This window comes from Macrobrachium rosenbergii, chromosome 14 (assembly GCF_040412425.1).
Source record: "Macrobrachium rosenbergii isolate ZJJX-2024 chromosome 14, ASM4041242v1, whole genome shotgun sequence".
Classification (NCBI taxonomy): domain Eukaryota; kingdom Metazoa; phylum Arthropoda; class Malacostraca; order Decapoda; family Palaemonidae; genus Macrobrachium; species Macrobrachium rosenbergii.
Genome location: NC_089754.1, coordinates 16,875,008 through 16,887,789, shown reverse-complemented (window position 1 = coordinate 16,887,789; position 12,782 = coordinate 16,875,008). Strand labels below are relative to the sequence as shown.

The 12,782-nt window shown below is 33.6% G+C and overlaps 1 protein-coding gene across 13 annotated transcripts in view; it reads left to right on the top strand.

The window, feature by feature from the left end:
• LOC136845736 (uncharacterized) overlaps window positions 1-11,275 on the top strand; it is a 466,679-nt gene extending 455,404 nt beyond the window's left edge. For 9 of the 13 annotated variants that reach the window (XM_067115959.1, XM_067115958.1, XM_067115962.1 and 6 more), the window contains one exon: window positions 5,174-11,275. In XM_067115959.1, coding sequence (XP_066972060.1) covers window positions 5,174-5,298 — 125 coding nt within the window. In that variant the 3' untranslated portion in view covers window positions 5,299-11,275. Of the gene's footprint in view, window positions 1-5,163 lie in introns of all 13 variants that reach the window. The other 4 variants (XM_067115965.1, XM_067115960.1, XM_067115970.1 and 1 more) reach the window with 1 other exon arrangement.
• The last annotated feature ends 1,507 nt before the right edge of the window (window positions 11,276-12,782 follow it).

Sequence of the window (12,782 nt, the reverse complement as noted above, 5' to 3'; positions counted from 1 at the left end):
CGGAAATTTTTCTTAATTTTATGATAACAGACATACAGTAATTCGGTTTATAAATACTGTATTATTAATTTCATGTGATAATATGGCTTGTTTTTCAATGTTATCATTATTAACAACAGTTTTCATGTGTACCTGTTACAGTACATTCTGGTAGTGCCTATAGGCTACTTAGCCTAGCCTATGGCTCTCGGTATATCATCGGTGTCTGGCCGCATTGGTCATAGGCCAACTTTTTTGACACAGTATGCATTTAAAAATGTAAAAGTGCTTCTGATACGGTAAGTTATTCAACTCTGAACCTATTTAATTGTAATTTGTGTAAATTTTTGTATAAAAAGGCAAGGTTGGGGTAATGACTGGTGGTCAGGAATGGATTAATCCATTTTCAGTTATTTCTTATGGGAGAAATTAACTCAGAATTCGACAAAATCGAATCTCAACACTTCTTCTGGAACGAATTAGCGTCGAGAACCAAGGTTCTACTGTATATCATTGGAGGGGAGAAAATTCTGACAACTTTAATTGCTGGTAATTTCTAAGGAGGAATAGCTGAGTAGCTGAATGACTGTATTCTCTTAACTTGAATACTTAATTCTCTTAAAATCATTTTCACTCTAAAAAAGAAAGATTGTGGTACTCAAGGATTGTCTATACTGTACAGGGTAATTTGGAAAATAAGTTTTCTTCCCGACTGTAAGGCTGGTTAGGGAATTAGGGAGTCTGAAATCTACATCAACTGTGAAGTAGTATGGTTTGGATTTGAAGCTTCAGAGGAATCTCTCTTGCATCCACGAACAAACTCTAATCCCTGCATTATGTAATGAATTCAAACTCCTGTGTTGGTGAGAGCTAGCTGATGTGAAACCCTCACATCCAGACATTAGCTTGAAAGAAGTGCCTTGTGCAATCTTAACTATTGCATTCGATCTCCACCCCAAAGTGTGATACAGTAAAACCCTCAAGTTGTAAGTTCTGAAGTATTTTGCTTTAGGATCAGCCAGAGGAGAAGCCCATGACAATTTATTATCTAGTTTTTGTAGCACAAGGAATTCTTGGATCATTTATATACAAATCAGGGTATGGGTGGACTCCTCTTATATGCCAGAAATGAATTACTGCACTAAGGTCTTTGTTGTTGAAAATTTAGAACCAATCATCTCAGCCAGCTTCCTTAATGGCAAATTGTGACTCTCAGTCACTACCAGCCTTGAAGCAGCAAAAGATAAGGAAAAGTCATCAATGAATAAAGTATACAGTATATCGTTTAAGACTATTATTGTTCTTCCATTAATGGCTAATGCAAACAAGGTAAACACTTAGGACACCCTTTTAGGTACTACACCATGGCATTTGATGCTAGACTGACCTTATTTGTACCTGAAAACTGAAATTTAAAATGCCCTTTATAAAAAGGGGTAATTCAGTAAGGTTATTAATTATGGAGATCATGTAAAATGCCTAGTCTCCAAGTAGTGTCATATGCTTTTTCTAATTTAAAAAAAAAGACCACCAATATGATGTTTTTTGGTTTGCAGTGGCTTCACAGATAGAGGATTCTATTTGAACTAAAATATCAGTGGTGGAATGCATTACCCTGGAACCACATTAAGCTACCAAGATCATGTTTACACTCCAAATACTGCAAGGCAAATATGTTTTTTTTTCCATTATTTTGCAAAAGCAGCATGTTATTGCTGTGTTTTGAGAGTTGGATGCTAACAAGTTGTCCATTCATATTCTCGCCTTTTCTCAGCTGTGGGGATACAGTATATATACTCTATAAAAATTATATTTACTCAAAGTAGTTTTAGCACAATGGAACATATATCTTAACACATATTGACCAGGAGCAGAATCTTTTGAACTTGCAAAACCTGATTTAAATTCTCTTATGGTTTATGACATATTGTATGGTTCTTCTTCAGAGAGGTGAAATCCATGCCTTTCTGCTCTTCTTTTTGTTGATATTCTGCATGAGGCTTGTTTTCTGACTGCTTTGACACTTTGGCAAAATAGTTTGCAACCATTTAAGGGTCAGCAACTTTAAAATGATTAATTTTAAAAACTGGAGACTTACTGTACATGGTACATACTTACCAGCTATTTTTCTGACTTTTTTCCATGCTAGAGTAAGAGGAGTTTGTATTTATTAAAATAAAAAATTTACCAAGAGTCTTTTCATAGTTTCTTTTATTTTTAATCTGAATTTTGTCCTTGCTTTTTTTGATACTCAGCTCTGTATTGGTCACAACTATGTCTTTTAAGCAGCATCTTAGCAGCTCTCATTCTTATATGAGCTTAAATAGCATCTTAGCTACTCCCATTCTTATATGGGGTATGTGACATTCTTTGTTCCACCATGGAACTGGTTTCCAAATGAATTTCCAGTTGTATTTGCGACTGACTGTAATCCTGCTGTATTAGCAGTTCTATAGCGTCACCGATTATCGTAAAATCTTCAGCAACAGCAACTGTAGAATTTTTTTCGTAAATCTACAGCAGTTTGCTTTTAAGCTCTACTTTGAAAGTCTCTGGATGGTTCAGCTTTGGTGAGCGATACTTTACAGTTGTCAAGTAATCACCAGTACAACAATCATCCATCATCTCCTACTGAAATCAATGAATGGAATATAGTGCTGAGACCTAGAAGGTCATTCAGTGCTGAAAGGGAAATTGAAAAGTAGAGAGGTTGGAAAGGTGTAACAGGAGGAAAACCTCGCAATTGCACTATGAAACTGAAATCAGTGATTGCATTATCATTCCAAACAGAAACATGTTAATAGCTGATAAAGTTTCAGTCTGAGTATAGAAATGAGTTGGTTATCAACTGTATCTTCCCAAAGAAGGCTGTAAACCTTCATGTCACCCAAAATTATAAAAAGGTATATATTTCTAGCTGATTTGCAGTCAACTTGTTGATGCTGTAATGGCAGGGAGCTAAAGTGTTAGTCTGCAGAGTATACAGCAAATCTAACAATACAATCTTTTCTTGCAAGATCTTCACTTTCTTTTGCCTCATAATAGCACTTTTAGCAGCACTAAAAGCTTTATGTTTTTTAGTTATGGTTGAATATCAGGATTTGATAGTTGTATCATAAACTAAAGATAAAAGCGGTACTAAAACTATAATCACTGTGCCAGACAGACACCTGAATGAGGCTGGGAGCGGAGGTAGAGATGCTGGCGTTTCCCAGCAAAGCTTGTTGATTAGTAGTTCTTTTGTTTAGTGTAACTATGTAAAAATTTCACATTTTTAAATGAAGTTGTGTAGTATTCTTGTTAGTAAATGAAATAATCTTTCAAGTACTGTATTTATAGTATGATTTTTGTTTTCTCTGCAGTTTTTATCATCTGCAACTAAACCTTTCTTTGCATTTAACTGCTCTGTTATCTGCGTTTTTTAAAGAATATGACTACTCCTACTTCTAGTTTCACTTATTTAACAGTGAAATGGACTACTTTAATGTGTGTTTTATTAGTCATCTGCAGGTTTACTTGAATGACTGTAAAGGTCAGGAAAGTATTCCATTAATTTATTGATGAAAATTTTACAAATAATCAAATCTGCATACCTGAAATCCAAGAATTTTGAGGATCAACAATGTCTTATTTTTTTGTGGTTTGTTTGTTCTGTATGTCAGCAATATGAGAACAACAGGAGTTCGGTGGTTTTGTATGTGTTCTCCTGTATTTTTTGTAAGTCTGTAGCCTCCCTATATAAGCCATTTTAAAAATTTTGTATGATTGTTATTGGTAATGGAAAGTATTCCTCCTTTTCCTTTCTCAGTCTTAGGCACTTCAGGTGTAAATTGCAATATTTTCTAAATGCAGACTCTTGGCTATATAAATGACAGAAAGGATTCTTGGAATTAAAAAATTACCTAAAATCAGTCACTGTGTCCTTTTCAGTAATAAAGGCTAGGTTTATATATCGGAAAGAACAATTTCATGTTAAAGTTTTACACCATGTCTTGCAGCCATGTGCTCTGAAATTGAGAGGTCTGGTTAAATAGTGTTATTGTACTCAAGTATGTAATACAGGATAGGCAATACATTACTGTAAAGCTTTAATTGGACATGTTTATACAATGCACATATGTATCAAGATATAAATCATTATGCACTGTGTGAATAATCTTTCTCTTTTTATTGATATTTATTTAATGCAGTATTCTCTCTCTCTCTCTCTCTCTCTCTGAGTTTTGTGTATTTTTTCATATCTTGTAAACAAGTAGGTAGAACTGTGTAATCATTTGTGTTATAGTATTGTATTTTTAGAAGCAATTCAATTGGGAAAATATATCCCTGAAATTTAAATAAAAGCCTATAAATCTTTCACATTGAGTGACAGTTACAAAATACTGATTAGGAAGGCTATTAATTACTAGATACAGAATTGCTGTACACTATAAGCTACATGAGATGGTTCCAGAGTATTTGTAGGCTAAATGCCATTCTTCGTAGCTTACGAAATTTCATTATTTTCCAGGAAGGCAGACACACCTAAACTGTCAGTTAAGTTGAGGTGCCAGTGAATATGTACAGAATTTGATTATGTATTTGAATATATAGTTAGTTAAAGCTAAAGCCCTCCTAGGCCTCTGTAGGCTCATAGGGCAGGCACTGATCTCCTGTTTCTTTAGCTGACAGCCAGTGGGGAACAGGTCTTAATGCCTATGACACATGGCCAGTGTGTCGCTAGGCCCACTGTTTAACTCCGTAGTCCGAGGGCTAGTACTTATTCTCCTACTGAACCTCTCGGGGTTTTTTCGGACCATTAGGTTGACGGGCTGCTGGATTTTTGCAGTGGCGCAATCTGAGCCATCATTGAGTGGCGGGATTTGAACCCCGGCCCTCTCAACTGGTAGTCGAGAATCTTACTTTGGGTCAGTCCTAGAAGTTAAAATCCAACTAAGTGGTCTGTTTTAACAGTTCAATAATAATAATAATAATAATAAAATCAAAACCATTTAGGACCATGTGGAGTTATTATGAAATGTGAAATTTGTTAGGAATTAGCCACCATGTGAATTATTTTTCATTATATTTTATTCCAGATTTCAATATTTGTGTAATGTATAAGGTTTCTTCTCATTAAGAACATTGCTTAAATACGTTAGACAAGATAAATAATGTGTGCCATGTTTTTCTCTATTGTGGCAGGGGACCTTAGTGTGTGGGGTAGTGAGGGGACATAGCAATATCAGTGCTCGGGCTCAGCGCTTCCGCCCCATCCCTGTCCTTTTGCCAGCCTCCAGTGCCAAGCTTTCACCTCATTCACTGTCATCCCGCCCATAGATATGAAGGAAAGGCTTTTCCTATCATGTATTTTAGAGTGAATGAAATTTTTTTGTTTTCATAAACAAGAAGTGGAAAATCTTGTCCTCAATTGCTAGGAAAATAGTTGCTGACAATGGTTTATCTTTGCCTTTCACTTTCAGGAAAGTATAAAGACTGTGTTCTTAAAAATTATTTTAAGGGAGGGATTTTCAATTTTCATATACTTATGAAAGTACACCCATAAAGGTGAATTAAGCATTTTTTTTAACTAGTGCAATAATAGTGCAGTGACATTTCAAAGTGGTAATTTTTTTTATACATGCAGTATATATATATATAACATATATAATATATTTTATGAGCAATTGGATCTAAAATTAGCTAATCACTGTCTATTTTTTTGTATATCTAAAATATTTAGTGTTTTATTTAATAAGAAATTATTTTTTTCTACCATCAATAGACAAAAGAAGATTGACAGTAAATAGGGATGACTTCTGTATTAAATGTTAACTTTTCTAAATAAGTTATTCAGCACTGACTGCAGGATTACCAAACCTCCAATCATCAAGGCTGTGATGAAATTCAGTTTACCCTAACGGGTCTGAAGAGGCAGTCATCAGAGATGGACCATTTTTTTATATAGTGGATTGTGTACATTAATGCAAATAAAAAAATATTTTGATCAAAATATTATTTTTAGATTACCATGAATAGGAATCAAAATTGTATCCCAGCTTATGAGTTCATTTTACATAAATCCTCCCAAGATACAACCCTTGTCTTGATACTGCTGAATAATATATTATCATGGCAGGTAAAGTAATAAGCTCAAATAAGCTCAAAGTTAGTACTAACGTCCACATACAGCCACCATTCTCTGTTAAGATCTAGCTTGACAATCTTGGTTCATGTTATAATGGATACTGTTAAGAAGGTAAGACTAGCCATTTATAAATGTCATTTAATGAGGTATGTCCTTTTTAAGGATGGCATTTTAGTATTTGTAACCGTGATAATAGCAAATTACATGATGATGTTTGTATTGCATACCACTTTATGTCAAATTTGTGTATTGCATGCAAATTTCATCCATCCAAAAGACCAACTTGAGAATTATTCACTAGACTGAATTTCAAATGTCATGAACCAAAATCTCTCATCTCTTCTCTCTGTGTCCCTTTCTCTCTTTTAATATTTCCACTGTAAGGTATAAAAACTTTAGCTGTTCCATCCTTTCAGTGAAGTACAATTTTAACCATTGCAATTGAGTTTCTTCAGAGGTTGTGTTGTCGTGACAATGTACAACTCCCTCCCCAATTTATTTTCAAAATACAGTAAAGTACAGTACTGTACATTGCTGCTATTGCAGTGTTACAGTCTTAAAGGTTTTGCACTATTTTAGTTGACTATATCTAATTTTAAGTTGACTCCCTTTACTATCAAAATTAGTTAATGGCATTACTTATGAATGATTCAGAGTTATCTGCATTGTTCATGGAAATATTCGCAATATATGGCAGTACAGTAGCTAATTCAGACAGTCACATTTCAAGTCTCTCCATTATGCTTTTGAGGGTAAAATAGAAAAGCATGCAATAGAGGAGGCTTTCTGCAATAAATTACCTTTGCAAAATCTGCAGCACATAATTTGGGGTTGAAGATCAGTGGGCAAGAAGTGTGCACAAAAGTTAAGTTGTCTCTTAGGGTTGTATCAAAATAAAGCTCAGTCTATTATAAATGTAAATTTAGCAGCAGCCACTGTGACTCTTAATTAGAGGGTGTGAGGCATAGAGTCACAGTGTGCAAAAAAACTGCCTTTTTTAAATTCATGTGCTTTATTTGTTGTTTATTATGGTATTTCTGTTTTAAGTTTGCTAGCTGTTGTAGGACTAATGTTAACGATTTATACATCTGAAGTGCAATATATGATAACATGTATAATCTTGTTGTCTAAAGATTTATCAGTATTTTCTATGGTTCTGTGTAGAAAGAAGTAACCCAACCAGCCAACCAATCAATGCATGTAAATGTGTACATGTTATATCTGTAATAATCAAAGACGTGTGATGATTGGTGATAATCAAATCATTTAGCACATTAAGCAGTTTATGTTTATTAAGAAATGGGAATCATATGATAAAGCTGATCATTTTGATCAAATGATTTTTAATAAAATATAATGTTTTGTAGCTATGCAATTGCTAGTTTGTATGGTATGACTGCTTTGATGTAGATAGTGTGGTACAGTACCTACAATCTCAATTTTTACATGTTAAATTGTTAGTAGAACTTTATGCAAATAACCTGTAGTGAATTCAGTAAAGTTTATATTTTGCATTATTATTTATATACAATATGTGAAAGATGGGATGGTCAGGAGAAACAAGGATGTCTCCTCTTGTGATGAAAGGAACATTCCAGTTCATATTATTAACATAGATTTTCTTAACATGATCCTGTGCCAATTGCAAGGCAGATTTGCCTAAGTATGTCAATGTTTGAGTACAGTAAATTTCAGTAGCATTATTTTGGCACTATTTATAACAGCATCACGTTTCTTGAACAATAAATGTATGCACTTGAAATGTAATTTTGAAAAATAATTCATGTTTCTTATTGTTGTTTATGGTTATGGATTTTAGTTAATATGGGGTATTCAGTATTGAATTTGTTTCAGTAAATGTGGGTATTCAGTATTGAAAACTATAATTATCAAAGCTAATTGAGTTTTTCTAAAGAACTGGTTTGAGCCTTATCTGTCACCTGAAGAGTTGTCAGTACATGAAAGTTTTGTTAATGATTTTGTACAAATACAGAGCCAATTTACTGTGTGTAAATAATGAATATATTTCATAACCCTACAGTCATAAGGAAATTTTTTATTTTTATCATCCTATGCATAACCTTTGTTTTCTTTAAAAAATAAAGTACAAATTGGTCTTTTTTTAGAATTAATTTCATAATCTGGTTGTGTCAACATTATCCTGTCATGTTTGTATTAATGCAGTAACGGTCTTGGACACTTCACTTATATGACGTTGCAGTACTAGTACTCAAGTAGATTATTTTTATATATCAGATTGCGCTATCTCTCAATAATCTTTTTTATGATGCTATGTAATACTGTCATGAGAATAACTTTTGTGAGGTTTTTGAAATATAAGCATTTCCTATGTGGGTTAGTTTAGTGCTATGTGCACTTGTTGTTGAAACTTAGATGTACTATTTTAACTTGTCCACTGAATTGAGAGCCTATTTTCTGACAAAATATTAAGTAACTTAATGTATACTAAATATAAAAACTGGGAAACGTCTAAGATTCTAAAAATACTGTTGTAATCAAATTTACTTGAGGTCTATTCCCAGTTCTGGATCTTTTGAGCTGTAAATATAACATGACCAGGTGTTATATAGCAGTAGTATCACCATGTCATTCTGTCTTCCACTTTCATGAATCCAGTGTTTACCAGACAAAAATCATGAAAGTGCAAGACATACGATATGCGAGACACTGCCACATTAGTTACTTTGGTCATTTATTTTTTTTATAGTGGCTGATTTACAATTTTATTTCAGCATAATTTTGCTATAAATTTATTTGTAACAAGTTCACTCAGAAGTTGGCAGGGCACAAGTTTCACTCATGTTACAAAATATTTAATTTTTTCACTTTGATGTAAAGGAAGTTTGATTTATATTTTTATTATAATACATATAGTCTAATTTTTTACTATTCTTTCTTTGCGTATTTGATTCTTTACACTAAGGATTTTATATTTAAGTGCTATATTGTATTGTAGAAGTCACCCATGACTATGATTTAGTAAAATCATGCACAAAAGGCTGTTTACAGTCATTATATGGGTACTTTAAAAAAGTTGAAACAGCCAAATAGCTATTAAGTAAAGCACCTAAACAAAATGATAAACTTATTACTGGACAAATAAAAGGGGAATAATCTTTACATTTAAATGAAGTGTATTGTAAACCATTAAATCTTTAATATTTGTGTAATAAAAATAAAACTGGGATTTAATTTAATTTTTTTTGCATTCATTCTTGTATTATTTCTTACCAGTACCTCAGATGTTTGGTGCTGATGTTTTGCTATCAGTTTTGTTAAGGGAACTGTTCCTTCAGACCTCTTTAATGAAGAAGCTTGCTTGAACACTATATACAATTTATGGTTACAGTAGTCTTCCTTCCCTATAATTTTGGATATATATTTTATACCTTTTAATTATATTAATCTGTGCATTTAACTTTTGCTAAACCTGCCAAAATGATAAGCATTGATATTTTAGCAACTAGGATGTAGATATGATTTTCATTTTCTAATGTGATGGTGTTGCAAAGAAATTATATACTTTTTTTAATTGTTCATATAGTTTTAAAGTGGTTCTTGATTGACCGGAAAATTACCATGATCATTTTAAGTGTGCTGCTTCTGAGTATTCCAATTGATACACTATAAAATTAGAGGGGAATTAATGGCCCAAGTGCTCATGTTGTATTTGTGGTTGTTGTCCGGTAGGTAGCACGCACCAATACCCTTAAATAATCCATAACCCTTTCTAAGTTAAAATTGTATTATTTCTGTATAAATGTAAATTAACTTTTGAATTGTGGAAATAATAGGGAACTAGTAGTTTTCACTGTAACAGATTTTCCCTTTATACTATTGTAGGATTGCCAGAATATACTGGTGCAATTTATAAACTCATCCCCGAAGTTTTTCAACCTAAGAAGTCAATCATTTTCATTCATATGTATATTTACTAAAGTGACAATTGGCTTACTTAAATATTTATATAAAGTTTAAATAATAATGAAAATAAAAACTGCATATGTGTAAGATCTGCTTTTTTTCTTTTTTCTTTTTTTCTTGAACTATTATGTACCAGTTAACCGTAGCTGGTGTCTTTGAGAAATATCATCTACAATGGATAGCTTGGAAAAAAAAAAGTGTACAAATATAGTGCATTGACTTATAAGAATAAAATTATGCACTTTATTCTCTCTTATGAAAACAAAGTATAAACTCTGAGCAGTGATATATAAAACAGATGTTACGGAGAATGTATGTCAGCATTTTAAAGTGGCAAAGTATTGAATGAAACTTTATGAGAATGCCTTACCAATTTAGAACTGCTTAAAAACTAGAACTTCAATTGCTCCTATACACCTGGTATTAATACAATATATATATATAGTGCTTTACTGAAAGCTGTAATACAGTAGAGTATTAGCAAAGCTTACTAATGCCTGAAATGGACATTTTTAGTTTCTCTGTCACTTTAAGCTTGTGTACACTTCTCCGAGCATTATACACAATTCTGCCAAAAATTCTTTACATTGCATTATGATACTTCTACCAAAGATAGGTAAAATATTAGGTGAATATAAAGTGCATAAAATAATACTCATGAAATAAAAATGGCAGATTTATCTAAATGAAAATTGTACTGATTAGTACTGTATTCTCTAGTTACGGTATGAAAAGTGCAACCAGGTGTTAGTGACAAGCTGTGCATTGGTTCAAGTAATTTTTTCCATTTTGCTTTAACTAAACTACAAATTAGAAATTTGGAGATATTTAAACTAATCTTAAAATTGATAACTGATAGAGTTAATTATATATTGCAGTTACTGAATAATATTTACTAAATATCTTGAACATTCCACTAAAATATATATTACTGTGCTTGTATAATTAAAATTACCTAATTCTTTAGAGTGTATATTTAAATGATTTCTCCAAGCATTTAATCACTTATGGTTTGTAACCTTATTAAAATTTAACTGGAAACTATACATTACACATATTCTGGTATTTCTGATAATAAAGGGAAAGACTGCAAAGGTGAAAATTTCAACGGAACATACTCGAAAATAGCTGTAAAATATGCTCTTCAGCCATTATATGTTGAAAATGAAATTTTTGTATTACATAGAATCATTGCAAATATTATATATTTAGACCAATGATAAATGCCTTTAATATAATCCTCTTACATTACCATAAAATATGCATAACATTATGAAAGACTACCATTACCAAGATGTGAATAATGTTGTACAAATTTTTTCATAACAGTAAATGATGCAGCCTTCACTACTATATACTGTACTATGGAAGTTAACTGTAGTCTCTTTAAACTGTTTTAATAATGATTATTCAGCTACTCTAGATCACCTCCGATTATTCAGCTACTCTATATCACCTCCAATTAACTCATTAATTACCTACTCTTGCTATTTGAAAAACTTTTTAGTTAAAAGGATATCAAAAATAGTTCCATTCAAAATCAATTACAGACTGAAAGAAAACTTTGGACTGTTTTGGCCCAGTAAGTTTCTTAACAGGTAATACACCAACTATTCATTTCAGGTAAGTAATTTGGCAAGCCTTCTGTCTCAATATTCTAAACAAAGTTTCTCGTGCAAGGCATGCTTCGGTTGTCACCAACTTAACTGGAAAAACAAAATCCTATTGAGTAGGCCTATGAGTCTTGTGATTTGAGCCGGCCTTACTCCATTTTACAATCAGCCTGCTGGCAGTCCTGCTCACCTCCATGATTGGGAGAGATCAGAACCATGAGGGGCGGCAGAGAAGGGTAAACTTCCCTGTGAAAGCGTAGGTTCATATTCCTACGAAAAATACTAATTTCTTTTTTAAAATTTGGTATTTGTTCTGACAAAAATATGAACCTACTCTTTCATAAATGGAGCCTTACCAATCAGTGGGAGGTCGATCTACCCAACGACGCAGGTGGGCGTGCCCGTGTGCACCTCCCAGTGCCTTCTACAGAACTCGGGGCACTAAATAAACATGGGATGAACCCGTCCATGTACCCACCACACCAGATAGCCTAAGATGCTTCTGGTCTCTTCCCAGGTAGAGTTCCCTTCTGGGGCTTGATGCCCTTACACCACCTTCTGAGCTGCCACTATCAAACCCACAGTGAATGTGTCTAATGTCTTGTGGGGCAAGTTCCTTAAGTAGGACATGAGAGTTGACTGTCTCTTCTAAACACCCACCTTTAGGACCTGCAGGATGTAGTGGTTCTTTTTGAATGACTGATGGGTCTATTCCCCTGATGTTGTGGGCCTTTATCTTCCCCACTCCTTCAGACATGCCTGTGGTGGGCCATACATTTCAAGTACTGGCTCCAGGCTCTGACTAGCCATAGAACCATCTCATCCTTGTTGTCCTCAACAAAGTCCTTCAATGTCAGGATTGAGAATGTTCGCACTTCATGTCCAGGATTGCTGGGTTCTGGGTCTTGGCTACAAAGTTGGGGAGGGATGAATTCCAGGAAGATGGAGGACCAACTGAGTGTGAGACATGTGAGAGGGCATGTAGCTCTCCTATTCACTTGACCAAGGCAAGGGAGAGGAGAAGGAGGACAGTCTTCAATGTCAGGTCTCTATCCAATACTTTTCTCGGGTTCGTACGGGGCGAGTTTCGGACAGGAGAGGACTCTGGTTACATCCTA